The following is a 26,373-nucleotide window of genomic DNA, read 5'->3' on the forward strand; positions in this document are numbered from 1 at the left end:
TATGACTTGAAAACTTTGTGTCTTCCTGAAATTTAGATATTTTGCATCCATATATTCCTGGTCTCTTCACAGTTAAGCAGGCTCCCTATTTTTGTGTCAGTGCAAATTTTTGACTTGCTTCTGTAATGACCATGTTGAGATGTTTGTAATGTTCATTGATTGCATTGAAGCACCTCATGATCTATGTGGAAAACTGGAATATGATTGCATTTTTTGTGATGGCCATTTTGTAATGTTCTTTCAGATATTTTATGAATAAAGTATATTTCTCCAAAAAAAGTCCCTGCCCCACTGCAATTGTACCAGCAGGGGGTGGCATTGGGCCAATTGAGGCCCTTAAGTAGGCAATTAATGGGATGGGGGGGCTCCTTAACGGGCTCTCTAGGCTCAATGGAGGGCTTTCACAAGGTGGTCCACGACCTCCACGTACCCACCCCTCCCTCCTGACAACACTCTGAGGCAGACCTTCCTGAACCTGAGGTGTGGATGCCCTACCTCCAGTCCGTTAATGGTAGACTGGGTGGACCCCCCACTCCCCAAACCACTCCCAACTAAGGGGGCCTGCAGCACCCTGTTAAATCCAACTCAGTCTCTAACTTTCTACTGGCATCTACTTTTTACTAAAACTAGAAAATAGAGAAAATATATACACCAAAATTAATATAGTAATTGTTTCCCTATTTCATTTCAGGGCATATTTTATCCATATTTTAATTAAGAAACCTAGCTGCAGGTACAAAGCTCAAAGTCAAGGACAACATCAAGATTGCAAAAGGAGAAATGGGATAAATGACGAAGTAGTGGTTAGGTGGTGCCAAGCTTGTCTTTTAAAAGCCTGTAGGAGAAAGAGAAGACTGAGGGAGGTAAGGAGTTTCGCAGTTTATAGGTGATATAAAAGAATGTGCAAATAGTGGAAATGCAAGGCAAAGGAAGAATGTGTTTGGAGCTTGGAAGGAACAAGAGAGGAATGCTCAAAGGTAGCAATGATCATAATAGTATATATGGTAACAGAGAGAAGCCAGAAGGTTGTGATAGGGACAGAGAAAAATTGAAGGCTAGAATTGAGAGCAGGATTGCTTTTCAGGTAACGAAATGACGTTTGATATTATATTAAAAAAGGAGGTAAACTTATATCGGTCATAGAATTTTATATTAAATAAAAGCTGAAAAGGTTCGAAACACTCCACAGGTCAGACAGCATCTGTGGAGGAAGAAACAGAAAGATCCTCAAACGGAATCATTAATTCCCATTCCATTGCTGGCAATGAGCCCCAATATTTTCTGTCCTTATTTTAGATTTCTAGCAATCCCAGTAGTTTGTTTTTATAATATTAAAATTTGATACACAATCAATTTGCATTAGCCAACTCTTGATTCTTAAAGGTACTTCATTATTAGCTAAGCATTGATGCCTCAAATTTCAATACCTCACACATTTGGCAATATTTTAGTTGGATTTTAGTCTTCTGTTATCAAGGCAGAGAATACATTGTGACTGGGTGAGGGCAATGTCCCTTGTGATAACTATTTTCTCTACGTCACCGGAATGCTGGTTGGCAACAAGGCTGAGATTAGCAATTCAGTAATCTGTTTTGCCACCTCACTTCTAGAAATAAATTTGCAAATTGACAGATTCATGCATTAGTGGTTTGCCCCTGTTGCTTTTTTCTATATATGTATGGCATATAGATATTTTCAGAGGTTCTTTCACTGAGACTAATAAATGGAAAATATATACTTTTAGTGGAATTAGAAAGGCTGCAATTTAATTAACTTTCAGTTAAGTCCCCAATAACCCCACTCTAAATACTTCTTGAACAAACAGACACCCTGGGGGAGAAATTGGAAGAATTTCCCAGTGTTCTTTTTCCACATCCCAAGATTGCCTGACCCTATATTACTGTAATAAAAACAGAAAGTTCTGGAAATACTCAGCAGGTCTGCCAGCATCTGTGAAGAGAGAAACAGAGTTAATATTTTGAGTGAAATATGACTCTTGAAAATCCGTTCTGAAGAAGAATCATATTCAACTTTAAACATTAACTCTGTTTTTTCTCGTCAGAGACGCTGCCAGATCTGCTGAGTACTTTCAGCACTTCATGTTTTAATTTCAGATTTCCAGCATTCACAGTATTCTGCTTTTAAACTATATTAATGTAAATGCTGGATATTTTTTGCTGGGGTTGGCCAGTTTTTCAGACGTCCCCAGTAGCCACCTAAAACAGGTGTCAAGTCTCCTGGATTTGTTTTTATGAGGGACCGAACACCTATTTTAGGACCATTTTGGGAAATTGGCCTGTACTGAGCAGAGCAGGTGCCAGCTGAATTGCTTCTGAAGATGTGGCAAACACTAACACCTTGTCCAGATTACTCTGATGAGGCCTGAGGCCCAATTTCAGGTGATGGACCGTAATCAATTTTTACCCCACTATGTGGAGCACGAAAGGGAATTTGCATTTACTGGTAGACTGAGGTCAGACTGGAGCTGCTTTGTATCATAGTTTGGAGTCCTTTCCTTGTCCCTTGGTTAAATCTGTGACACTGGAAGTTGACATAGGAATTGATGTAAAAGATGGATTGATTGAATTGTGCACTATGCATTATGCAAATAGGTTTAGATTGGCACCTTTAGCATTCAAAGGGTTGCAAGTAAAGGATGTCTTCATTTTACAGTTTATGTAAATGCAGCATTTCAGTTCCTTTAGGAACCAAACTAGTTGATTATTATGCAAAATAGGGTTTTAGAGTAAAGAACTAAGGACAGTTGTCAGGAGCAATTTCCAGCAAGCCAGTTATATAATACAAACAACAGAAATGGGGTTAAGGTCCTAAAAAGGATTTTTCATTGTTTTTTTATTGTTGGAGTGAAGTATGTACTCAAACTCCTGGAACAAATTAAGAGGACAGCATCCAGATGCACAATCTCTGGCCTTGTCATTTGGAAATAAATGTCAGCAGAAAATGCATCCATTTTTTCAAGACCATCAAATGGCAGTGATTATTCTTTGCAATTCTGAAAATTGTATGAAGATTAAGTACAGTTTTAAATCTATCTTCCATTCATTTACTGAAAAGCCACAAATTCAGAAGATATTTCTCTTTAAGGCATTGTTTAAATACAAGAATTTCTTCCCTGTATACTGTAGGTAAAAACCAGGACACTTAGCATCAACACACTTATGATTATATATTATATACCAGAAATAATTTGCCACATAATGGAGCGAAGACCCCCAAGATCACCAAGTAATAGCTTGTCAGACTGTCAGGTTGTGAGTAGAACACAAATGCATTTAACTCAGTACAAAGCACAAGTAAAATATAGCACCTGATGTTTTTTTAAAGTTCATTCAGTAGAAGTTGGAAGGAAATTTATCAAAAATGAAATGGTGAAGACAAAACCATTTAATAACTTTTTAAATGATCTGAGAAACATGCTAAGAAACATCCAACAATTAGGAAATTCCTTTTCTGTCTATAATAATTGGTGTTGGAAAGATGATAGAAATAAAAATAATTGTGAAGTAATTATTTTTAATATAGGAGGACTTGGTTGGTTATGATTAAACTAACTGATGTCAATACTCGTCACAAAGTAATCTTTTTGCAAACTGCCTTCACAGAGAAAGATATTTACCTGCGTAATTCATTCATTTTGAGAATTTGAGAAAATGTAGGTGAATTCTGAAACAACAACATATAAATTAGGCATTTTGCTTGAAGCCACTTTGCGATAGACAGTAGCATAGTTGCCATTTAGCAGTTGAGGGCTTACCATAGTGTGCTGTGTGTGAGTATAGTTAGATGTATCTCTTGCACGGGGTATCTTAACATTGCATTGTATTTTATTGTTTGCAGTGCTGAGTACTTGCACTAAGAACAATAGAGAAGGAAAGAAAGAACTTACATTTCTGTAGTGCCTTTCATGACCTCAGAGAGTCCCAAAGTGCTTTACAGACAATTGATTATTTTTGAAGTTTTGTAATGTAGGAAAACTTACATGTTTGCAGTGCTCATTCTATGCCTAGAGATGTCTCAGAATGCTCAAAGAGTGAATAAAAGTTGGGAGGTGGGGAATGGAGGGGAGCAGAAAAAAAGGGGGCTGTCAGTCAGACGGTTGTAGGGAAGGAGCTTGAAAGGGAGGAAGGCAAGTCAGAAATGTTGAAGGAGGCAGTCACTGTGAGCAGGGATACCATGCCTTGAGTGGTCTCTGAACTTATAGTATTGCCAAGGTTAGATAACGTGGATTTCCTACTTAGATGCCAGATTAGAACACTAGACTCTTTGAATGGGATAATGCAGCTTTGATAACCTCCATTGAGCTTAATTTTTGAACTTCACTGTGGTGCTTTGGAAGGAAATAGGAGGGGAAAGCATGCCTTGGTATTTTTTTTTACATTTTGCAGTGCCTGGCTTATTGTGGTTTATTGTTGGAGTCCAGGGAGCAAGGCAGGATTAGTCATAGCATGGCTCAGGAGATTAAATACTCATGGGGAGAAAAACACACTTAACAATGCAGTTTAATTATTGTTTAATTTTTTTTAATGAATTGTTGAGTGTACTTTATCCTGAAGAATTGATGCTGAAATCGTGTTTGTTTCTCATTATTTCCTCTCTAGGTGCTAGAGAGCTACAAAGATAAATTTCTGCCTGTGACTGACCCAATGTATGAGACCATTCAATTTGTTTTCAACCAGTTGATTGAAAAAAACAAAGATATCCCAGGAGTTTCTGAAACTAAGTGGAGTATTAACGTTGTTGAAGATCCAGAGATAAATGCCTTTGTCATGCCAGTAAGAAACAAATTCTGATAAAGCTTCAAGCTAAACATGTAAACATTTAATGTACTACATTAGCAGTCTTATTGAGGATCTTTACTGTATCAGAATTATAATATAATTCAGTTATGAATTCTGCATGACAATTGAAAAATAATTTCCTTATTATATCCCCTTGTGGCTTACTTGATAGTATTATTCTGCAGTTATTATGTCATTACAATGTTTAATCAGTGAAGTGTCTCCAACATTTCAGCTTTTGTTACGTGTTCAACTTAATCAGTTTCACATTCCAATTAATTTAGAATTCCTACAAACCTATACTCGATGCTGCTTTATACACTTAAGCAGGACAATAATAAGCACCAATTAGAATTTTATACTAAAATATAGCTGAAAATGAAGTTTAATCAAGTCCTCTCAGTGACAATAATTGTAAATTTTAGCAGTTATTATTAACCATCTACACATGGAAGGGATGCAGTGCACGGGTCCACATCATTAAGAAGGGGTACTGTTTCATTTTCAATTTCTCCTGTGTTGCTGAGTTCCCAATTCCGACTTAATTGGGTCTCCACATGCAGCATGTGCATCACTTAACATAGGTGAAGGTTACGGGAGAGAGAGTTTCCTTGGGCTAGAAGTAGATAAGACATACAATTTCAGGATGTTATTTAGATCAGATATACAAGATTCAGTAAAGCTGTTTCTTAAGTTAAATATAATTATAGTATTACAACAGTCACCATCTGGTTATACTTAGAAAATATATCTCAAAGTCTGAGGTAGTATCTCCATTCTCTAAAACTAGCCTATATATAAAATTGATTGCTCACTAGGAACAGGTCAGTGACCTACTTCCTGTATTGTAGGACATGAATGGCTGGGAGAATTAGGAATTAATATATATAATAGTTAAAAATAGAGCAACTAGTGATTATACTGCCAAAATCATTTAACAACTGTGCAAGCTCCAATTGACATTCAGTACTCAAAAGGATTGATCTGCACTGTTTCATTTCAGTGAAGTGTGCCAGTGGCAAAACACTTGCTTTGGGTGTTTTTTTTATGCTTACGGTTGTGTTTCTTTACTATCGATTGCTACCGTAACCTGACCACATTTACTAGACGAGATAGTTTCTGTGACATGTAGTGATTTTAAACTGAATCATCACTGGTAGAATTGAGAGTGCATTGTCTGAAAAATACTTTGACTAAAGAAAGATTTTTTTTTAATTAAATGAAGAGAATTATTCACCATTAAAAATAAATTAATCTGTATATTGTGCACAATATATGTGTTTGCATTGTTAACTGGATGGGGTAGGTATTCTGGTCTTCTTTTGATATGTCTGTTTGTACACTTGGTGTATGTTATTTTTACAGAACTTAAATGCTATTTTCAACACCCAGCAGAGGAATCCTAGGAGACTTGAAGGAAGGAAGCCTATGCAGCCACTGTCAGAACACGGTTAAGTCTGATTAACAGAAAGAACAATATTTATCAAAAAATTATTTTTTTCTGGCAATTTGGCAGCTGTCTTTTTCCTCCTACTCCAGAAGGACCCCAGTTCGGCTTCCTTGCAGAGACCCAGAAGATCACCTCTCCCATTCAAATTCCCACTGAGTAGGAGGGTACCTGTGTGACGAACAGAGATCCTGTTGATGTGCACCATTAGAAAATTCAGGCCAATAGTTTCTATACTTTTTCCTTCAAACCAAATAACTCCAGCAAATATAAGTGATATTACGTACAAGAAGACTATGCTCCAATCAGTAACATACCTTGGGTTCGAATTTATGTGCCCCAGTTTCTGAGTGTGGGCGTTGGCATTCCGACCTGTCTTCACTGGTTCTGATTTAGGTGGGCAGCATACAAATTTGGTATGCCCCCCTGATCTGCATGATTGCCGCATGTGCACGTTGCTCAGTGGGAGGCCAATCAGCACTTTGCAGGTACCACATGGAGCAGCCAACTTGTTCTTCTTAAAGGCAGGCTGTCGCTCTTAAAAAGGAATTACAGGGAATAATATTGGTGGAATTTAAATGCTGGAAAACTGACCATGAAAACAGACAGAGTGTTCCATGGTGATGGATGCGAAGCTGGAAGCATTAGTGGTTAGCTGTGCAGGAGGGTTGAAACCTTCATTCTTCAGGGGACCAGGAGGCCTTCAAGATCAGTTTCAGAAGGGAGTGTGAGTGGTGGCCAGGGAGATAAATCCCCAGCATCTGTACCTGAGGAGCTGGCAACAGTGCCACAAGAAATCTAATGACCTCACATGAGTGGTCACGGTCAGTGAATTCATCTACCCACTGCATCACCAGCTACTCACACTGCTCAATGCACCACATCCCTATCAGTGGCCCACCATCAGTCCCTGGCCCTATGATACATACCTAACATCCAGAAACTCCATCTCATTCTCACACACCTAACAATGCTACCGTACTCACACCAACCTCTCACCGCCTGAAATTACCTTCAGCTATTCAGTGAGAATCTTGGATTGGAAATGACTGTACTAAACTTAAATAAGGGTAATTACAAAAGAATGATGGCAGAGTTGGCTGGAGTGAACTGGTAAAGGGTTTTAGTAGAAAAGACGGTTGATGAACAATAGCAGACATTTAAGAAAATAGCTCATGACTCACAATAATGATATATCCCAGTGAGGAAGAAGGATTCTAGGAAGGGGATAAACCAACCATGGTTAACCAAGGAAGGTAAGGATAGTATCAAATTAAGAGAAAAAACATACAACGTGGCAAAGATTAGTGGTAAATTAAAGGATTGGGAAAGTTTTAAAATCCAACAAAAGGTGACCAAAAATGATCAAGAGGGAGAAAATTAACTTTGAGGGTAAACTAGCAAATAATATAAACATAGACAGTAAGAGCTTCGTTAAATATAATTTATAATTAAAAGAATGGCCAAAGTGAAAATAGGCCCCTTAGAGAATGAGGCTGGGGAAATAATAATGGGGAACCAGGAAATGGCGAGGAGTTGAATAAATACTTTGCATCAGTCTTCACTGTAGAACAGACTAATAGCATTCCAAAAGTACTAAATAATCAAGGGGCAAAAGAGGAGGAGGAAATAAATACAAAGCTATCACTAGAGAAAAAGTACTAGGGAAACTAATGGGGCTAAAGGCCGATAAGTCCCCTCGACCTGATGGGTTGCATCCTAGGATATTAGGAAAGTAGCTACAGTGATAGTGGATGCACTGGTAGTAATCTTTCAAGAATCCTTAGGTTTTGGAAAAATCCCAGAGGATTGGAAAACTGCCAAAGTAACACCTTTATTCAGAAAGGGAGGGAGACAAAAAACAGGTAACTATAGGCCAGTTAACTTAACATCTGTCATTGGGAAAATGTTAGAGCCTATTATAAAGGATGTAATAGCAGAGCATTTAGAAACGCATTATGTAATCAAGCAGCGTCAGTATGGCTTCATGAAGGAGAAATCATGCCTGACAAATTTATTAGAATTCTTTGAGGAGGTAACAAGCAGGATAGATTAAGGGAAACCGGTAGATGTAATATATTTGAATTTCCAAAAGGCGTTCAATAAGGTATCGCACACAAGGCTACTTAATAAGATAACAGCTCATGGTATTGGGGGTAGTTTATTAGCATGGATAGAGGATTGGCTCACTAATAGAAGACAGAGAGTTGGGATAAGGATGGCATTTTCAGGATGGCAACCAGTAACTAATGGAGTGCCACAGGGATCAGTGCTGAGGCCACAATTATTTACAATATATATTGACTTGGATGAGGGAAGTTTGCGAATGACACAAAAATAGTTGGGAAGGCAAGTGGTGAGGCTGACACAAAGAGTCTGCAGAGGGATATAGACAGGTTAAGTGAGTGGGCGAAAATGTGGTTGATGGAATATAATGTGGGAAAATGTGAGGTTATGCACTTTGGCAGGAAGAATAGAGGAGCTGAATATTATTTCAATGAAGAAAGACTGCAGAAAACTGCAGCACAGAGGGATTTGGGGGTCCTCGCACATGAATCACAAAAAGTTAGCATACAAATTTGGCAAATAATAGGGAAGGCAAATGGAATGTTGGCCTTTATTTCAAAGAGAATGGAGTATAAAAATAGGGAAGTCTCACTAAAACTATACAAGAAACTAGTTAGACCACACCTAGAATACTGTGAACAGTTTTGGTCCCCTTATCTAAGGAAAGATATACTGGCATTGGAGGCAGTCCAAAGAAGGTTCACTAGGTTGATCCCGAGTGCGAAGGGATTTTCTTATGAGGAGAGGTTGAGTAGGTTGGGGCCTGTACTCATTGGAGTTTAGAAGAATGAGAGGTGACCTTATTGAAACATATAAGATTCTTAGGGGGCTTGACAGGGTAGATGCTGAGAGGTTGTTTTCCCTTGTGGGAGAGTCTAGGACCAGAGGGCATAATCTCAGAGTAAGGGGTTGCCCACTTAAAACAAAGATGAGGAGGAATTTCTTCTCTCAAAGGGTAGTCAATCTGTGGAATTCTTTACCAGAAAGGGCTGTAGAGGTTAGGCTGTTAAGTATATTCAAGGCTGAGATAGATAGATTTTTAGTAAGGGAATCAAGAATTATGGGGAAAATGCAGGAAAGTAGAATTGAGGATTACCAGATCAGCCATAATCTCATTGAATGGCAGAACAGACTCAATGGGTCGAATGGCATTCTTCTGCTCCTACGTCTTGTGGTCTATTCAGCTATGGCAGGAACTTCACCCAGGGAATTGCTACACAATCTCTGACATTCTGCCATTTTGTAGGACAAGGTGGCACACATAAAACAGAGCAGAACAGCTGTGGGGGTAGAAGAATGCCTCCATCTCAGCCCTGTGGAAGAGGTCTTTCAGCATCATGGGGCCAGTAGTGATAGAGCTTGTGCCATCCAGTCTCTCAGAGAACATTATGGATGATCGTAATTTCCTTCCTTACACCCCTCCTCAACTCCCATCTCAGCATCATTATGCTAATTGGTATAATGAGCAAGCTGCAGATTGTGTCACCATGGACCTCTTGCTTCCTACCCAGCCCCATTTCCTTAGAACAACCTTTCCCACCTGATTTCCTTGAGACTGCTCTCTGCCCAGGCACAGCTACCCATGGGGGAAGAGAGAAAACAACAACACAGCACCAGTGAAGAGGTCATGTTATTTGATATTGCACTCACAGCCACCAATTCCAATACTGGTACTGCATATACTTTGTGGCTAGTATAGAGTTGGCATCAACATATGGTGAGTCATATGGACATGATTTGGCCACAGCCAGACCAGGGGTAAAGAATGATTCATTTGCCAACTGCCCAAAGGGCAAGGTTGCAGACAGGTTGACACTGCTGCAGTGAACTCAGTTGAGGACCCCATTGGGGTGGCATACAGGAGAACACGGATGGGTGCTGGCTGGCCTGCCAAACAGCCTCCTGTCATGATCAAGGAGCTTGTAGGAATCCAGCTCCAAGTTAGCAGAGGGTGTAACTCAGAGTTTCCCTTCTCCACAACCTCTGCTCCATCTTCCATGCTGCCCTGCAGACCCAGAGCCACTGACACTGCTGCCCTCATACCTGTGCAGCCTTTGTGTGGGCTGATGACCACATCTGCTGTCCTCCCTGTCAGGCTACGGTAACATTCTCTGACAAATCCAGGAACTCACCGCAGCACCTCCAAAAACAACCAGTATACTTTCAGACATCTTGCAATAGCTGACATTCTTAAAAATTACCTTGCCTGCAATTTGGGTGACTGGCTCTTTAAGGAATGCTCAGACAGGGCCCATCTTGGATCTCTGAACCTGTTGTTTGCAGTGGTCTAGATTAGGTATCCTGGTTAGTTGTGATGTGTAACATCAGGATAGTGCTGTTTCACAGGCTGAGGATGTCCATGTAGGCCTCGCTTTGAAGAAATTGCGCTGGAAGTGACTAGCAGCGATGCGCGCCCTAGCAAAGTGGCACTAGACGTCTGTAATACCATTTCAGGCGTTGCTATGGAGTTGAATTTTTGTACCCCTTGGTTTTCAGATCTTGTCATAATCTACAGAATTTCAACTGTGTGCTCTAAAGTCTGCTTTTTGGAAATGCACTCCACCATTTGTCACCTTGTGGACAAGTTCATTTTTCCCTTCCCACTCTGCCATCCACTAACTGTGACCCATAAGATTTGGGTCAGTTTTGGGAATTGTGCAGTGATGGGCCATTTTGCCATGAAAGAATTGCATAATTTGAGCCATTGTGATGGATAGTTTATTTCATCTCCAGCAACAAGGAAATTTCAAACCCTCTGTAGATTATTATGCAACACCATATAACTTTTTATCTTCAAAACAGCTTGAACATAACCAAAATTTAGTGGATTACTGTTAGTTAAAATATTGAGAGGTTCATTTAGCATTAATTTAAATTGTCAGCTTTTAGTGCCTCCTATCACTATTTGATGATGTGTGTCTTTCTAATTGAATTGTTTTCCTTTTGCCATAGAATGGGCAGGTATTCGTTTTAACTGGGCTGTTCAAAGCAGTGGCAGACACTGATCAACTGGCATGCATTCTAGGCCATGAGATGGCTCATTGTCTCCTTGCGCATGGGGTGAGTGCAACTTCATTGCTATCAGTGGTTTGGGTCACAATGTATTCACAAATTAACTAAAATCTTAGCCATGCAAAGTATCAGTTTCACTGTTAGAATGAGGCAACTTGTTTATTCTAGTGAAATAAACTTAACACTTGGAAAGACTATTGGTCAGACATGATTTGGGCTTCATTCAATATTCTGGTAGCGGCTGGAAAAACATTTGGCAATTGCTGTAGTTAGAGGATTTGCTTACAACAATACTATAATAGACATTTGAGTTATTGGTAGATTTACATTACTACTACATGTTACAATGCACCAAGCAGTATCACCCAGGTATTGGTACTTATAACTGGAGAAAAGCAAAAATTAACCAGGAAAGCATTGCTGCAGTTTTTGATCAATTTTGAGCAAACCAAAGATAGCTTTGCACATTGTGATAAGTAGCATTATGCTCTGGCATCTATTTTCAGCTTTTTTGTGCTATTGTGCAGACTGTCCAGTTTGACCCTGAGCTACACTTCTGATCCCATAATTTCTACATCACCAAGGCCACCTGTTTCCACTTCTCTAACACTGTTTGTCTCAACCTCTTACTCAGCTCAGTTCCTTTGCTGCCGAGACATTTGTTATCTCTAAACTTGACTATTCCAATGATCTCCTGGCTGGCTTCCCACCTTGCATACTCTGCACACTTGAGCTCATCCACACTTCTGCAGCCCATATCCTAATTCATACCAGTTTACCCAGTACCCCAAGCACGTTGACCTGCATTGGCCCCTGGACTACAAACGTCTCGATTTTTAAAATGCTCTCCCTTGTTTTCAAATTCCTCCATGGTCTCACACCTCTCTATCTCTGAACCTTCAGAGATCCGATATTCCAGCACATTCTTGATCTTCATCTCATCACCATATCTTCAGCTGCTTTGGCCCTAAGCTCTGGAATACCGTCCCTAAAACTCTCTGCCTCTCTACCTCTGTCCTCCTTTAAGGAGCTTTTAAGCCTACATCTTCGACCAAGCTTTTGGTTACCTCCCTAAATATCTCAATTGTGGCTTGATGTCAAATCTTGCTTGATTTATGCTCCAATGAAGGGCCTTGGGACATTTTACTCTGTTAAAGACACTATATAAATGCAGTGTTCGAACCTCAATGCAAACTTTAGAAACAGCACCTCATCTTTCAATTAGGCACTTTACAACGCTCCAGACTCAACATTGAGTTCAAAACTCTGTTCCCCCATTTGTTTCCTTTTCTTTGCATGTGTCAGTTTTTCTCTTACTTTTGCTTTCAGACAGCATCACACCTGCTTCCGGCTTATCTTTTGTTTCTTTTCTTGCCTCATCACAATTCTCTTTGGCCCCATCGGACTAACTCTTCTGTCATTTAATCTGTGCAGTTTTCAACCATATCACAAACTCACTTTGTTCTTGTCCCACCCACCCCTTGCACAAAACTTATTATATCTCTAACTTTGCTCAGCTCTGATGAAAGCCCATCAACATGAAGTATTAACTACCGTACTTATGCTGCCTGGTCTCAAGTATTTCTAGCATCTTCTATTTTTTATACTATATAAATACTATATTTTTATACTATATAAATATAAGTTATTGTTATGATGGTAAGCTTAAAAATGAAACGCATTTATTAAAATTCACATTGCCTTTTGTAGCTTCCACAAAATTCTGTATATTACAGTTACCTCTGTGGTCAAGATTTTGATGTAGGCTAATTCTCTTAACAGCCAGAAACTGGACTCCTGCAGACTTTCAGTAGAGGCTTTTTTAATGGTATGCCAGCCAGCTTCTATTGATTACCTCTAGTTTTATTCTTCCCCACAAGTGGAATCACTCTCTCTATGACCTTATGAAAACTTTTCATAATTTTAGAGACCTCTATTTGGTCACCGCTTCACCTCTTTTCAAGAGAAAAAGATACCCAGTATTTCAACCTTTCCTGATAGGTACAACTTCACAGTCTTGTATCATCCTTGTAAATCTTTTTGCATCCTTTCCGTTGTCTCTATATAATATTGCAACCAAAACTGCACACACTACTCCAAGTGTGGCTAACCAAGGTTCGACACAAGTTTAATATAACTTCTCTACTTTCCAATTTTGTTTCTCTTGAAATAAACCCTTGGTTTGCATTTTTTAAGGCCTATTGACTTGTGCCATAGCTTTTAGTGATTTGTATTTGTGCTTCCAGATTCATTTGTTCCTCTATCCTGTTTGGATTCTTATTTTCCAAGTAATATGAAATCCTTATTTTTCTTAATAAAGTGTAATACCTTACGCTTATTTATATTGAAACAGCTTTGCCAAATACATGCCCATTCTGCAAGTTTATTGATGTCTTGTAATGTTTTGCAGTTCTCCTTAGTATTAACTATCCCTCCCAATTTAGTGTTGTCTATAAATTTAGAAATTGTGTTTTTGATTCCAAATTTTAAATCATTAATATAAATTGTAAACAATAGTGGTCCCTTCGTTGGTCCTTGGGATATCCCACTTTCCACCTTTGCCACTCTTAATTGCTACCCTTTACCCCTACTCTCTCTGCTTTCTGTCTTGCAGCCAGCTAGCTATCCATTCTGTTAATTTTCTCCTGACTCTGCATGTTCTGACCTTATTCATTAGTTTATTATGTGGTACCTTATTAAGGGCCCTTTTGAAATTTTGATACATTACATCAGCTGCAGTAAGCTTTGTCTGCTTTCTCAGTTACCCCCTCAAAGAAATCAATAAGTCTGGTCAAGCATGGCTTTCTCTTTTGAAATCCGAGTTGACTATTCAGTATGTGTTTTTAGTTTCTAGGTGTTTTTCTATTTTCTCCTTTAGCAGGAATTTTATTATTTTTTCTATTCCAATGTTAAGTGACTGGTCTATAGTTCCCTGGACATGTTCTATCTCATTTCTTAATTCTAAGTATAATGTTAGCTATCCACCTGGCTCTGACATTACACATTTTTAAAATTAATAATTAAGTATGTGTTACAGTGTCTCTGCTATCTCTTCCTTAGATTCTTCTAAGATATACGGATGCAATCAATCCACTGCAGGAGTTTTATCCTCTTCCATTTTGATTAGTTTGTTTAATGTTTCTCCTCTATTTTAAATATGGTCATATCAATTCTATTCTCATCTTCCAATGCCATGTTCACCTGGTCATTCTCCCTGGTAAATACTGAAGCAAAAATATTTATTTAATATTTCTGCCATTTCATTATCGCTGCCTGTGAATTTATCCTCACTGACCCTAAGTGGCCCTATTTCCATCCAGACCTTCCTACTTCTGTTTGTGCCTTTAGGATATTTTACTATTCTGTTTTATATTCCTTGATAATTTAGTTTCATAATTCCTGTTTTGCCTTCCTAGTTTTTTGTTACTTCTCTCTGTCTCTTCCTATTCTCCCTCTCATACTCTTCCCTGTTGTACATGTATTTAGTTAACACCTCTTTCCTTACCCTCAATTTTTCCCTAACATCTTTATTTATCCTTCTTGTTTTTAGCAGAATATATTGTTCCTGTGCTTTGTTAAACACTGTTTAAAATGTTTCCCATTGCTGTACTACATTATTGTTTGCCAAAATACAAAACAAATACAAACATACAAATTAGGAGCAGGAGTAGGCCATTTGGCCCCTCGAGCCTGCTCTGCCAATTGATAAGATTATGGCTTATCTGATTGTAGCATCAATCATGCTTTCCTTCCTATCCCTATACCCCTTGACTTTCTTGCCAATCAAGAATCTATCTAACTCAGCCTTAAAAAATTTCAATGACCCCCGCCTCCACTGCTCCCTGGGGAAGAGAGTTCAACAGACTGATGACCCTCTGAGAGAAAAAAAAATTCTTCTCATCTCTGTCTTAAATGGGAGACACCTCATTTTTAAACTATGACCCCTAAGCCCTAGTTCTAGTCTCTCCCACAAGGGGAAACATCCTTTCAGTATCCACCCTGTCAAGTCCCCTCAGGATCTTATATGTTTCAATAAGATCGCCTCTCATACTTGTAAACTCCAATGGATATAGACCCAACCTGTAATTTCCAAAATTCTAAACCCACCCCTTTAAAATCAGCTTTTCTCCAATCGATTGACCTGAGATTTGTCATGTTAATTCTCAATTATTATCTTAAATCATATTGTATTATGGTCAATATTGTCTAGATATTCACCTCCTTTTGCTTCCCTTGTCTGTTCTAGCTCATTCTCCATTACTAGATCAAGTAGTGAATCCTCTCTTGCTGGGCTTTTAACAGACTAACTTAGAAAGTAGTCCTGGACATATTACACATGTTCTGGCCAATTTATTTTGGTGTAGTTGAAATCCCCTATCATTATTATTCTATGTTTGTTGATTTGTTTGCATATTTCTTCCTCCACCTCAGTTTCTATGGTCTGTAGACTGCCATCACGAGTGTGATTGATCCTTTTTTATCTTTGATCTCTATACACTTGGATTCTATTTCTGTCTTACTGATGGCTCTGTCACTTTTTTCTGCAGTCATTATGTTATATGTAATAAGTACAGCTAATCCTGCTCACCTTTGTCCCTCTCTATCTTTTCTAAATATGTTAAACCCTGCAATGTTTAATTCCATGGCCTAATTTTTCTGTAGTCATATCTCAGCAATCCCAATTCCGTCTGGTTCCTTGCAATGTATTATTGCCTCCAGTTCCCCTGCTTGTTACAAACACTGCATCCATTGCTGTACAGACAGTTTAAATAATTTTTAGTAATAGTTCCTCTCACTTTATTTTAATCATCTTTTTACACTCTGGTTCTATAATAATTTATACTCATTGGCTATTTATGTGCTCTTTTAGCATAGTCTGTCCCATGCTCTCCTTTCTGTTTCGTTTATAGTTAAGCTTGCTTCATTTCTTGAAGATCCTTCCTCCTTCTTACTAGTTTAAAGACTTTACCCTATTTACCCTTTCCAGTATGACACTGATCGCGCTCTGGTTCAGGTGGAACCTGTCACATTGTGTAACAGTGTCATCCATGGCTTAGTTGGTAGCACTCCTGCCCCTGAGTCTGAAGCATCTGAGTTCAATTCCACTCCAGGATTTGAGCTCAAAAAAATCTAGGCTGACGCTCCAGTGCAGTACTGGGAGGGTGCTGCACTGTCAGAGCTGTCATCTTTCAGATTAGGTGTTAAATTGAGGCCATGCCTCCCCTCTCAGATGAATATAAAGGATCCCATATTGTTATTTGAAGAAAGTAGGGGAGTTATCCCTGGTGTTCTGACCAGTATTTATCTCTCATTAAGTAACAGTAAAATATGTTATCTGAATTATCACATTACTGTTTATAGGAGCTTACTGTGTTCAAATTGGCTACCACCTTACCTACATTATAACAATGATGACTGTTTAAAAGTAAGAGCAAAATGTTGAGGTTGCTGGAGACCTGAAATAAAAGCAGAAAGTGCTGGAAAAACTCAGCAAGTCTGGCAGTATCTGTGGAAACAGAAACAGAGTTAACATTTCGAGTCAAATATAACTCTTCTTCGGTGAAGGAAAGTCATATTTGACTTGAAATGTTAGTTCTGTTTCTCTCTCTCTTAACAGTGAGAGTGCGAGAGGAGTGTGACCTTTAACAGTGAGAGAGTGAGAGGAGAGTGACCTTTAATAGTGAGAGGAGAGTGACCTTTAGCCGTGAGAGTGTGCGAGAGGAGTGTGACCTTTAACAGTGAGAGAGTGAGAGACCATTAAAGAGCGCCAGAGCAGCTGATTGGTAAAGTGGGATCAATGAGTATTTCTAGTCTTTAAAGTAAAACTAAGGTCTTTAGTTTGTGTTTAGGCCTCTGGTCTATTTTTCTCTTTTTCTTGTGAATAGCTTGTTAAGTGTAAGATCGATACTGGTAAAAAATAATTATAATAAAGTGTAAAGAGCGGGTATACTATAGTAATTAATTGATAATTTCAACAAAATGCGATAGCGATGACAGGACGGGTGATGTGTTGCTGCTGCAACATGTGGGTACTGCTGGGCACCAAGGTGATCCAGATTGAACGCATCTGCACCAGGTGTTTGCAGCTTGAGGAACTTTGGATCCGAGTTAGGAGCTGGAGCCTGAGATGCATATATTGCGCCACATCAGGGAGGGGGAAGTTACCTGAACACTTTGCTCCAGGAGGCGGTCATGCCTCTCAGATGAGGTAATTAAAATTTGGTCTGTGATCAGGGACAGGAGGGCGTGACTGCAGGTGAAGCAGGTATGGGAGCCCAGGGGATAGCGTTCGAGGAGCCTCAGCCTGCAACTGTCCAATAGTTACGAGATTCTTGCAAATTGTATGGACGAGAACGGAGACTGCAGGGAAGATGAGAAAACTGACCATGGCACCAAGGAGCCATTCAAGTGGGGGGAGGAAATAGGAATGTAATATCGGTAAGGGACAGTCTACCCCACATAGTTTCTCAGCAATGCTTCAAGCATCTTTCCTTATTGCAATAGGAACATTCTAATCTAGGCAACAGTCTTGGTGGCATTCTAAAAAAGCATTCCTTTATTCCAGCCTATCTCCGAATAGTTAAAACCACCCTATACTATTGCTCTTTCTTCTGTCACTTTAAAACATAAGTAACATCTCAGCTCATTTACTGAAAAAAAAAATGAAAATCCATTTTACTGTATTAGATGTACAAGTCTAGAGATCATTCTTGAAGAAGTTGATTGCAATATCAATTGTGTACTTCGTAGTTTGGTTTAGTTTTTGACAAGGAAGACCTTGTTATAGCACTATCTGAGGCCCTGGAATCAACACAAGTGTAATACAATTAACATAGATTTAATTTAATCTTTGATGAGTTGTGGGATTCATTTACATAAGATAGGAGCAGGTTGGTGTTAGTAGACAGTATAATGAGGCAATGGAAAATCTAGATAATTAGAGTGTGGATAATGAGATTCCATTACACATGCACAGATCTGACAGAGTTGTAATGATATTTATATGAGTACAATTTGTTTTCAGTGAAATGAATAACCACTAACTTGCCAGGATGCTGGTCATATGATGTTGTTGATTTCCAGGCAGAACATGCAAGTATAATTCAGCTCCTAGATTTCGTGTCCCTTGTTTTCTTGACACTTATTTGGGCTGTGTTCCCACGGGATAGTCTTGCTGCTCTGGGGCAGTGGATCCAAAGCAAACTGACTCAGGTGAGACAATTTCCTTGTCTTTTGTGGATTTAATTTTCTAGATCAGTTTTGAAGTCAACAAATGGTAGTAAGCAGTATTAATCTGCAAAACAATAGTAATGACATTGTACTGATGAAAATTATAGTTTGATCAAAATCTGACATGTCTTTCTTTTCATCCCCATCTCCCTCCAAGGCATTGACTCATGATGCCTTGAAGGCTCTGACTCCAGTAGCTTGCCATCACCTCATTTGCCTGATGTAAAAATTGAATGAGCAAAGCTTTAATAACCAGAAAGATTGCTGATTTTTTCTCTCATTTCCTAGTGCATGGTTACTGAAGTGAGTTGTAATATCTCTGCTGCTCTTTAGGTTGGCATAAGCTAACTCAACGTAAAACTGGGATCAAATTAGACCCTTCCAGTTCTATACGTTTGATGAGTCTGCTGGGTTCTGTATTTCCTCATTGTCATTTGAGGAACATTGTGTCTTTTAAAAAAGTATTAGGTAAGAGTTAAATGTTTTAATAAAATTAGCTCTCAGCGTATTCTCTGCCTAACCATGCCAGTTTAAAATTTAAGTATTATGCTGAGGTTGTCTTTAATATTAATAAGTAGGACATATCCTGCTTCAGAGCATATTTTTCACCACGATGGCAGTTACTGTAATTTTTGTATAGTAAGGAACATAATGTGACAGCTTAGTAATGCAATTTATGTGCTTTCCTAACACCATTCTTTGATGGTGCCGATAGTTCTGCCTTTCTCTAGTCTTAAGGACTGCTTGGCCCCGCTACCACTTCGATCCCACAACCTGGACTAGCTTCGCTGTTGGGAATGCATTCCACTTCTGCCCTACTGGGTCTAGCCTTCATCTTAATTCTTCCCCAGACTTTTTGAAAATAATCCTGTACCCAAGTGTTTACATTTAAACTTTTGTTATGATCCCAGCTGATGTTACTCCTGGACAAGTCAGATCCCAGGGCGGAACCTGGCTTGATAGATCCTAACTTTTATTTTTTGTTTAGCTACATGGAGAGTAGCTACTGAACAGAGTCACAAGAGTCAGCTGATGAACATTTAACAAAAGAATAATACATTTATTTAACAAGAAAAGATGAACTATATTACAATACTCCTTCACCCACAGCTATACCGTTACAGATGTATATAGAATTGTAAGGATAACACAAGTTACAAAAACTATCTTATGCTCGAATGTTCTCAGTAAGTACATAGTCCATACAAACCACGAAGCAACCTGTGGTCAGATGCACCACACACTCAAACTAAATGACAGATGCTACCCCAAAGAGATGCTATGGATCTCTCCTGAACTGCACCCCCCCACCTCCCAACCCCAGATACTTGACACACCGTGAGCCGACCAGTCTCACTGAGCTCAGCCTTTCACGAGAGTTTCCAATCTCCACTCTCTAACAACTCACTTTGGAATTTTCTCTCAGCCCTTTCCCAACGCTTTCTCTTAGATGCCTTCTGCAAGGGTCCACCTCCAAGGTTTTGATCTCTAATTCCGATGTTCCTCTCCCCTGGGTCACCGCATGCATTCCAGCTTTCTTCCATGCGCTCTCCCTCACCGACTCAGCCATCAACAGTACACCACTGCTTCACATGCCCATTGCAAAGGGTTACAGACCTTCAGCCATTTGTTTCGTCCTTCTGGCCTCTCACAAGCCTTTATATTGCTTTAAGTCTCTTTCCTGTGGCTTTCTCCCTTTAAGCTTGAAGCTTGGAGCCTTCTTCTCCTCCCCACTCTTAACTTCACTTAACAGGGCTTTTTCCAGGCACCTGTCCTTCCTTGCACCAGGAGGTGGTCTTGGGACTTTCTCCTGTTTCTGTCTCAATCCTTGGCCTTGGGACCTTTCTTCTTTAGCTTGGGACTTACTATCTGTCCCTTTTCATGTCCTGCCTGACCTGGCACCTTCTTCCAACTGCCCTCAAACTGCTGTTTTTTTTTTCCTTTCTGTATGCGTGTGAGGGGGTGGGTCCTGCCTCTCTGGACCTCTGTTGCTAGGCAACAGCACAGTTTTTTCTTGTGTTTGCTTTAACCTCCCCCCAAGAGTCGTACAACTCATTAGAAGTGCAGGCATACAAGCAGCTTTAGACCTGCTGTCACCCTCAAAAATGAAACTAAATCACCTTTTAACCCACAAATAGAAAAAAATATGAATTAAACTTAAAATAAAGATTGACCTTAATCTTAACATACACAAATATATATATAACTTACTTAAACTATCTCTATTTCCTAACACTTTCGATTATTTTACTTTTATTGTCCTTTCTACTTTTAAATTTAAAATGAAAATTGCTTGAAAATAATAAAATTTAAAATTTTAAATGGCCTCTACACTCCTAAAATGTAACTTTAATTATTTCTCCATGCCACTGTTAAATAGGGGTTCATGTTGGAAAGCACTGTACTGAGAGGGAAAGGAATGATGTGGGCATTGAGGATGTTCTGAAAGGGAAACACAATGAGTACTGACAGCTTTGTGCAGTATCACCTGAGAAACAAGCTGGATAATGGAAAAGGGGTACTAGAGGGGGAATAGTGTGATTAACCATGTCAAAAACTGCAGGGAAGATGAGGAAGAATGCACCATGGTCACACTCACAGGGAATATTATTTGTGCCTTTGTTTAGAGCAGTTTTCACGGTCTGGTGGGGACTGAAAACTGATTGGATGAACTTAAAGCAGGGAGATATAGTAGAGATAGTAACGGTCTTAGGAGGCACTAAATAGTACCAAAATCAATGGTAGGAATGGCATAGAAGCGAATCAAAAATGGGAAGGAGACTTGCGGTCAGATAGAAAAACAGCCACTCAGCACTATAAACTACATTTTTACTAAAGCCGCCACTATAAAATGAAACTGGCAGACTCTTTCTATATGACCCATCAATTCCCACCTGAAAGGATACAAGAAAACAACAAAAATAGAAAAAATAGCTAAACAATCCGGAGAGAGAAATCGAAAGGAAAATAAATACAGGTGACATTACAACAGAAGATAAAAGGAAACAGAAATATTCAGACAAACACAATACACAGAGAAGAGACATGGCACCATCTGACATATTGCGATCAACACCATGGGAGATGTACTGCTCATATGAGAAGATTCTTGTGATCTGTCACAAGATGATATTCTGTTTAAGCAGTGGAAAATAATGCCAGTTAAATTTTAAAGAACTTTGATATAGATGATGGAATAATTTTGGTTAACTGCCCCACCCGAGTTACCACATTGTCTGGTGACTTTATTGGTTCATTGGTTCTTGGAGTTGGTTCTTAATGGTGTGTGGAAAATTTAAATGTACCAATTATGTTATTTCTGATTTTTACCCTAAATGCTGGGCAACACTTTTGCAATTTAATGCTTTACTCCCTGCTTTTATCTGAAATTTGATACTAAATTAGATTGCTAGCAGCAGTGTGAAACCTGGTTACATGAACAAGGACATATTTTGATTGAATGTAGCCTTGTGAAAAAGTAGCATTATTGCGAGTTCTTGCATTGCTGTGGAGCCCACAACCATCATATAATGTTTACTTTACATGCACCGAGCTCATTGTAAAACCAAAGCATCTCTTTAAATGAAATCTGGAACACCACATGTTACTGCTAATGTTACTTTGCATAAGGGTATTTGCAATTTTTGACTAATATAATTGTGAAACATTAACTCTCGGCTCTGAAATTACAAAGTTAACACATCAGAAAGTATCTTTTGAAACTGTAACATACTGAGATCAGAAGGAGACACAAAATAATTATGTTACATTGATTTACCTACTTAATATAGATCAGACTTGAAGAATCGGTCAGTGTTTTCAATTCCTATTAACATTAATAAATTTATTTCCTACAGTACATGTTTGATAGACCATACAGCCGGAAACTAGAGATTGAGGCTGATGAGGTTGGACTACGACTTGCTGCTAAGGTAATTTGTGCCTTCCATAGATTTCTGATCTTTGGTTTGTAGTCATGTATTGAACAGTACAAAGTTTCATTTGTGACTAATTGCAGATAATATAATCATCAACTATTTTGCTCCACATTCTTTACAGAAAAACTGGTGAAAAGTATGCCTTAATCGTGTATTGAAAAATACTATTCTCAGTTTTCTTAATGTTACAAAAAAATAAGACTTCTTGGGGTGGACTGATGCTGAGACTAATATCAATTTTTATGACTATAATTTTCACTCTTTTTTATTGAGGATTCATATTCAAATCCATAGAGTTAAAAAGAAAATTTGCTAACCATGGAAACCTGAGGTGAAAACACAAATGTTGGAAATATATAGTCAGAAAGATAGATTAACATTTCATGTGGAATATAGTTCCATTAAACATGAGGAGGCTGCTAATAGTTTTTTTTAAAAATTCTCCATCTTAAAATACTACCAATGGCACTGACTAGTGCAGAGATGCATCATGTCATACACTTTCCAGTACTTCACCCAATTACCCATCCTTCATGGATGACCTTAACAGGCGAATATTACCAGGCAGTTCATTATTGGAGATCATACACTTGAGTCTGATCTTGTCATCATCAGTAGACAGATGACATTTTCAGCCACAGTCACTGGATAACAATCAGGGTTAGCAACTATGGTGAATGTCAACCCTGTATCCCACCCCACAATTTCTGACTTGCTACCAACTGGCTGAGATCAGCTGATTTAGCACAGGTTGGCAATTGAAACTAGAACTTCAGGTCTTTTACTACCTTTGCTAACTAAGCTATTGAGCGAGCTTAAAAATCATTTAATTGCAAATAATTTCCTCTTTGTAGAAATACTGAGCATAGGATTTTTGTAAAGCTTTAACTTAGACTATTTAAAATATGTTCAGAACCAAAGATTTCAGTGCCTGCACTGTTGGCACCAAGCATCGTTTCCATTTTTTAATCAGTATATAAATCTGCAGCATATACTTTGCCACTCTTTATTACTTTTAGGATTTTGCTAAATGTTACTTGTATGCCTGAGATGTTGCAGCTGCTATCACTTTATATAATATGATCTAACAGCAATGAATTATTTCAGATTTAATTAGAAAAGGTCTAATAGCGGAAAATGTTACAACTGAGATAGCCAGGAAATGAAAGCTAGAAAACTGAAGCCTGGTTTGAATACACTTATAAGCTTTCATTCACAGAGACACAAACTGCATGTCATGCACCTCCAACCAGCAGCCCCTCTTTCAACCTGCTCCAATGTTTATGAGCACAGGTGAGCCCCCAGTTAATACCACTAACCGAATGCAATTAACATCCAATCTATATGCAATTAAACAAATTTAATTCTACCATCTGGAGCAGGCAGGGAGACAGGGATAGGGGCCGTGGAATGAGGAGAGAAGGCGGGGGTGGAGAGCCTGTCACTTTCCTGACTCCCTTGAATTCAATCAGGGACAGGAAGGTCGAGGACGGCCTGCCTAGAAGCCAGTTGAAGACCTTAAGTGCCTAATTTATGGCTTCTTATGGGCCTCATCCTGTTAGCGCCGATATTCTGCCAGTGGCGGGGAAGGCCCTACGCCATGTGGGGAGATCACACAGTAAACGCTGGTAGTCTCCTTGCAGGCTCAGTGGAATGGGGTGAGGGGCTCCTGATTAGGCACCCTGTGGCACACAGGGGTCCCTGGTACCAAGGGACATCCTCTTGGAACAAACCACCCTCCCCTCGCCCTCCCCATGATGCCACTAGCAACCTTCCACCCCACCACCATCACCACCAATTCCCCCAAACCACCAGGGCCTGTCTGATTGACCCCTGCGAGTCCTGTACTTACCTTCATTCCGGTGCCTCCCCCATTGTTGCTGCACCTGGCTAGCTTCAGTTCCAGCAGTGGCAACAGCTCCTGGTGGTGCTGCTGGACCTCTAATTGGCTGGCAGCTCTTGGAGGCAGGATCTCTGTCCTTAAGGGGACAGAAGTCCAGATGCCAGGCAGTAATCTGTCTGATGAGCACACAATTGCTTCGGAGCTTTCATAAATGACTGCATCGGAGTTGCCTCTAGCTTTCCAGCCAGTGGTCGGGCCCACTGCCACGGCCATTAAGTTCATCCCTATGAAAAACACCACTAATCAACCAAATTCTCATTATCTTAAGAATGCATGCTTCCTTTTTTGTCAAAAGCTGACAAACCAAATTTACTTTGTGATTAAACAAAAATATAAATCATATATGTTATTGTTTCACAAATCTTTCTTATTAATCTAGGCATGCATGGATGTGAGAGCAAGCAGTGTATATTGGCAACAACTGGAATTAATGAAAATTGTTTCTGGAACATTTCAAATTCCTGAATGGTTTTCCACACATCCGTCAAATGATCATCGAGTTGAACATCTGGACAAACTAATACCTGAGGTAAATAGGAACCTGCATTCTTCAAGAGAACTGTAGAGCTAGTGGCTAATTCATTAAATGTGAAGTTTCTATTTTGTTTATGCAGCAGTGACCTCTCTTGAGAAAGTGTTTTGATGAATAACCATACAGTGCAGTTGTGTTTTTTCATCATTAAAGTTGTTGATGTTTAGACATTACTAAAATTTGTCAGGTTTTATTAATTTGGCCCAAAAACAGAAAGCCTTTCATTTCACAAGATAATTTCTATCTCTACTCTGTATGTTGCGCGATCTTAACCTCTTGACATTGAGAGTGCAAGACTAATTTTCATGTTTGCCACCTGTGCTCTAAGCTGGTGAAACTGAAAGCAATGGTATGATAATCAGATGAATTCTGTAATAGACCTGCAATCCACTCCACCCCTTCACCGCTGAGGTGAGGAAGTTGAAACTTACCCCTTTATGCCTTCATACACAAATTATACCAGTCAACTTCCTGTAAACCCAGCATTGAAATCAGTGAAAGAGCAAAACGGTATGATACTTAACCAATAGCCACGGCAGAAGCTGATGGGGCTGGTGTATTCAGGTGCAAGTGAGTTTTTAAGGGGGTGATCAGCCATAATCTCAGGCTCTGAAAATTTAAGTATGGAGTCCCATTGCTTCATAATAATTAGTGTTAGAGATTTTAAAAGGGAAAGTTGAAATTTTTTTTTTCTTTATACTTTTCTCTCTTCTATCTCTCATGCTAATCCCATATTTTTTTAGCCCATTTTGCTTTCTGTACCTGATTCAAATTTAATTTATAATTTTTGGTTCGTACTTCCAGGTTTAGACTGCGCACGTTTCAGTGAGGATTCTTCAACCTGATTAGTTGAAGAGACGCACTGTCTCTTACCTTGTTCATATATGCCACAGATCCTCTTTAGGGAACACTGCGCTGAATCCGATGTCCCATGACAACAAAAGAATAATGGAAACGTTTACAGGAAGTGCATGAGAGTTTGCAAAATCTGACCTGTAATAAGGCAGAAATACAGGATATGCACTGTAAGTCAATCAGAACCTAAAATAGAAAGATAGGTTATTATTTTGAGAGTAACTCTTCATCAGAGTTGGATTGGGGAAATTGCTTATGTAAGACTGTCAAGACACATCAGCCCAAGAATGCAAGACTTTGAGAGTTTTGACCACATTTATGCAGATAAGATTTGGAAATAGTGACATTTAAGTGGTGTATTTTAAATGAAAGTGAGTTTGCACAAACTTTCTATCTACGTAGATGAAGAGGTGTTTGCATGTTAGTGATCTAAACATCCTGTAAACACCTACACTTAGTCATTTAGATGTCTCTTATTTGTGCCCAGCATGGGGTGTCCACTGAGAGTCCACACTTTGGTGGAGGATGAGGGGGTGCAGCTGGTTTTATTGCTGGTCCTGCTGATGGATCTCTAAACATGGGAAAAAACA

General features: G+C 39.1%; 1 protein-coding gene across 2 annotated transcripts in view; it reads left to right on the forward strand.

Moving 5' to 3' along the window:
- oma1 (OMA1 zinc metallopeptidase) overlaps positions 1-26,373 on the forward strand; it is a 62,407-nt gene that overhangs the window by 17,736 nt on the left and 18,298 nt on the right. The window contains exons 4-8 of one of the 2 annotated variants that reach the window (XM_078561219.1): positions 4,620-4,793; positions 11,266-11,373; positions 18,409-18,537; positions 22,413-22,487; positions 24,776-24,925. In XM_078561219.1, the coding sequence (XP_078417345.1) occupies positions 4,620-4,793; positions 11,266-11,373; positions 18,409-18,537; positions 22,413-22,487; positions 24,776-24,925 (636 nt within the window). The remainder of the gene's footprint in view (positions 1-4,619; positions 4,794-11,265; positions 11,374-18,408; positions 18,538-22,412; positions 22,488-24,775; positions 24,926-26,373) is intronic. The other variant, XM_078561220.1, reaches the window with a different exon arrangement.

This window comes from Cetorhinus maximus, chromosome 17 (genome assembly GCF_964194155.1).
Source record: "Cetorhinus maximus chromosome 17, sCetMax3.hap1.1, whole genome shotgun sequence".
Taxonomy (NCBI): Eukaryota; Metazoa; Chordata; class Chondrichthyes; order Lamniformes; family Cetorhinidae; genus Cetorhinus; species Cetorhinus maximus.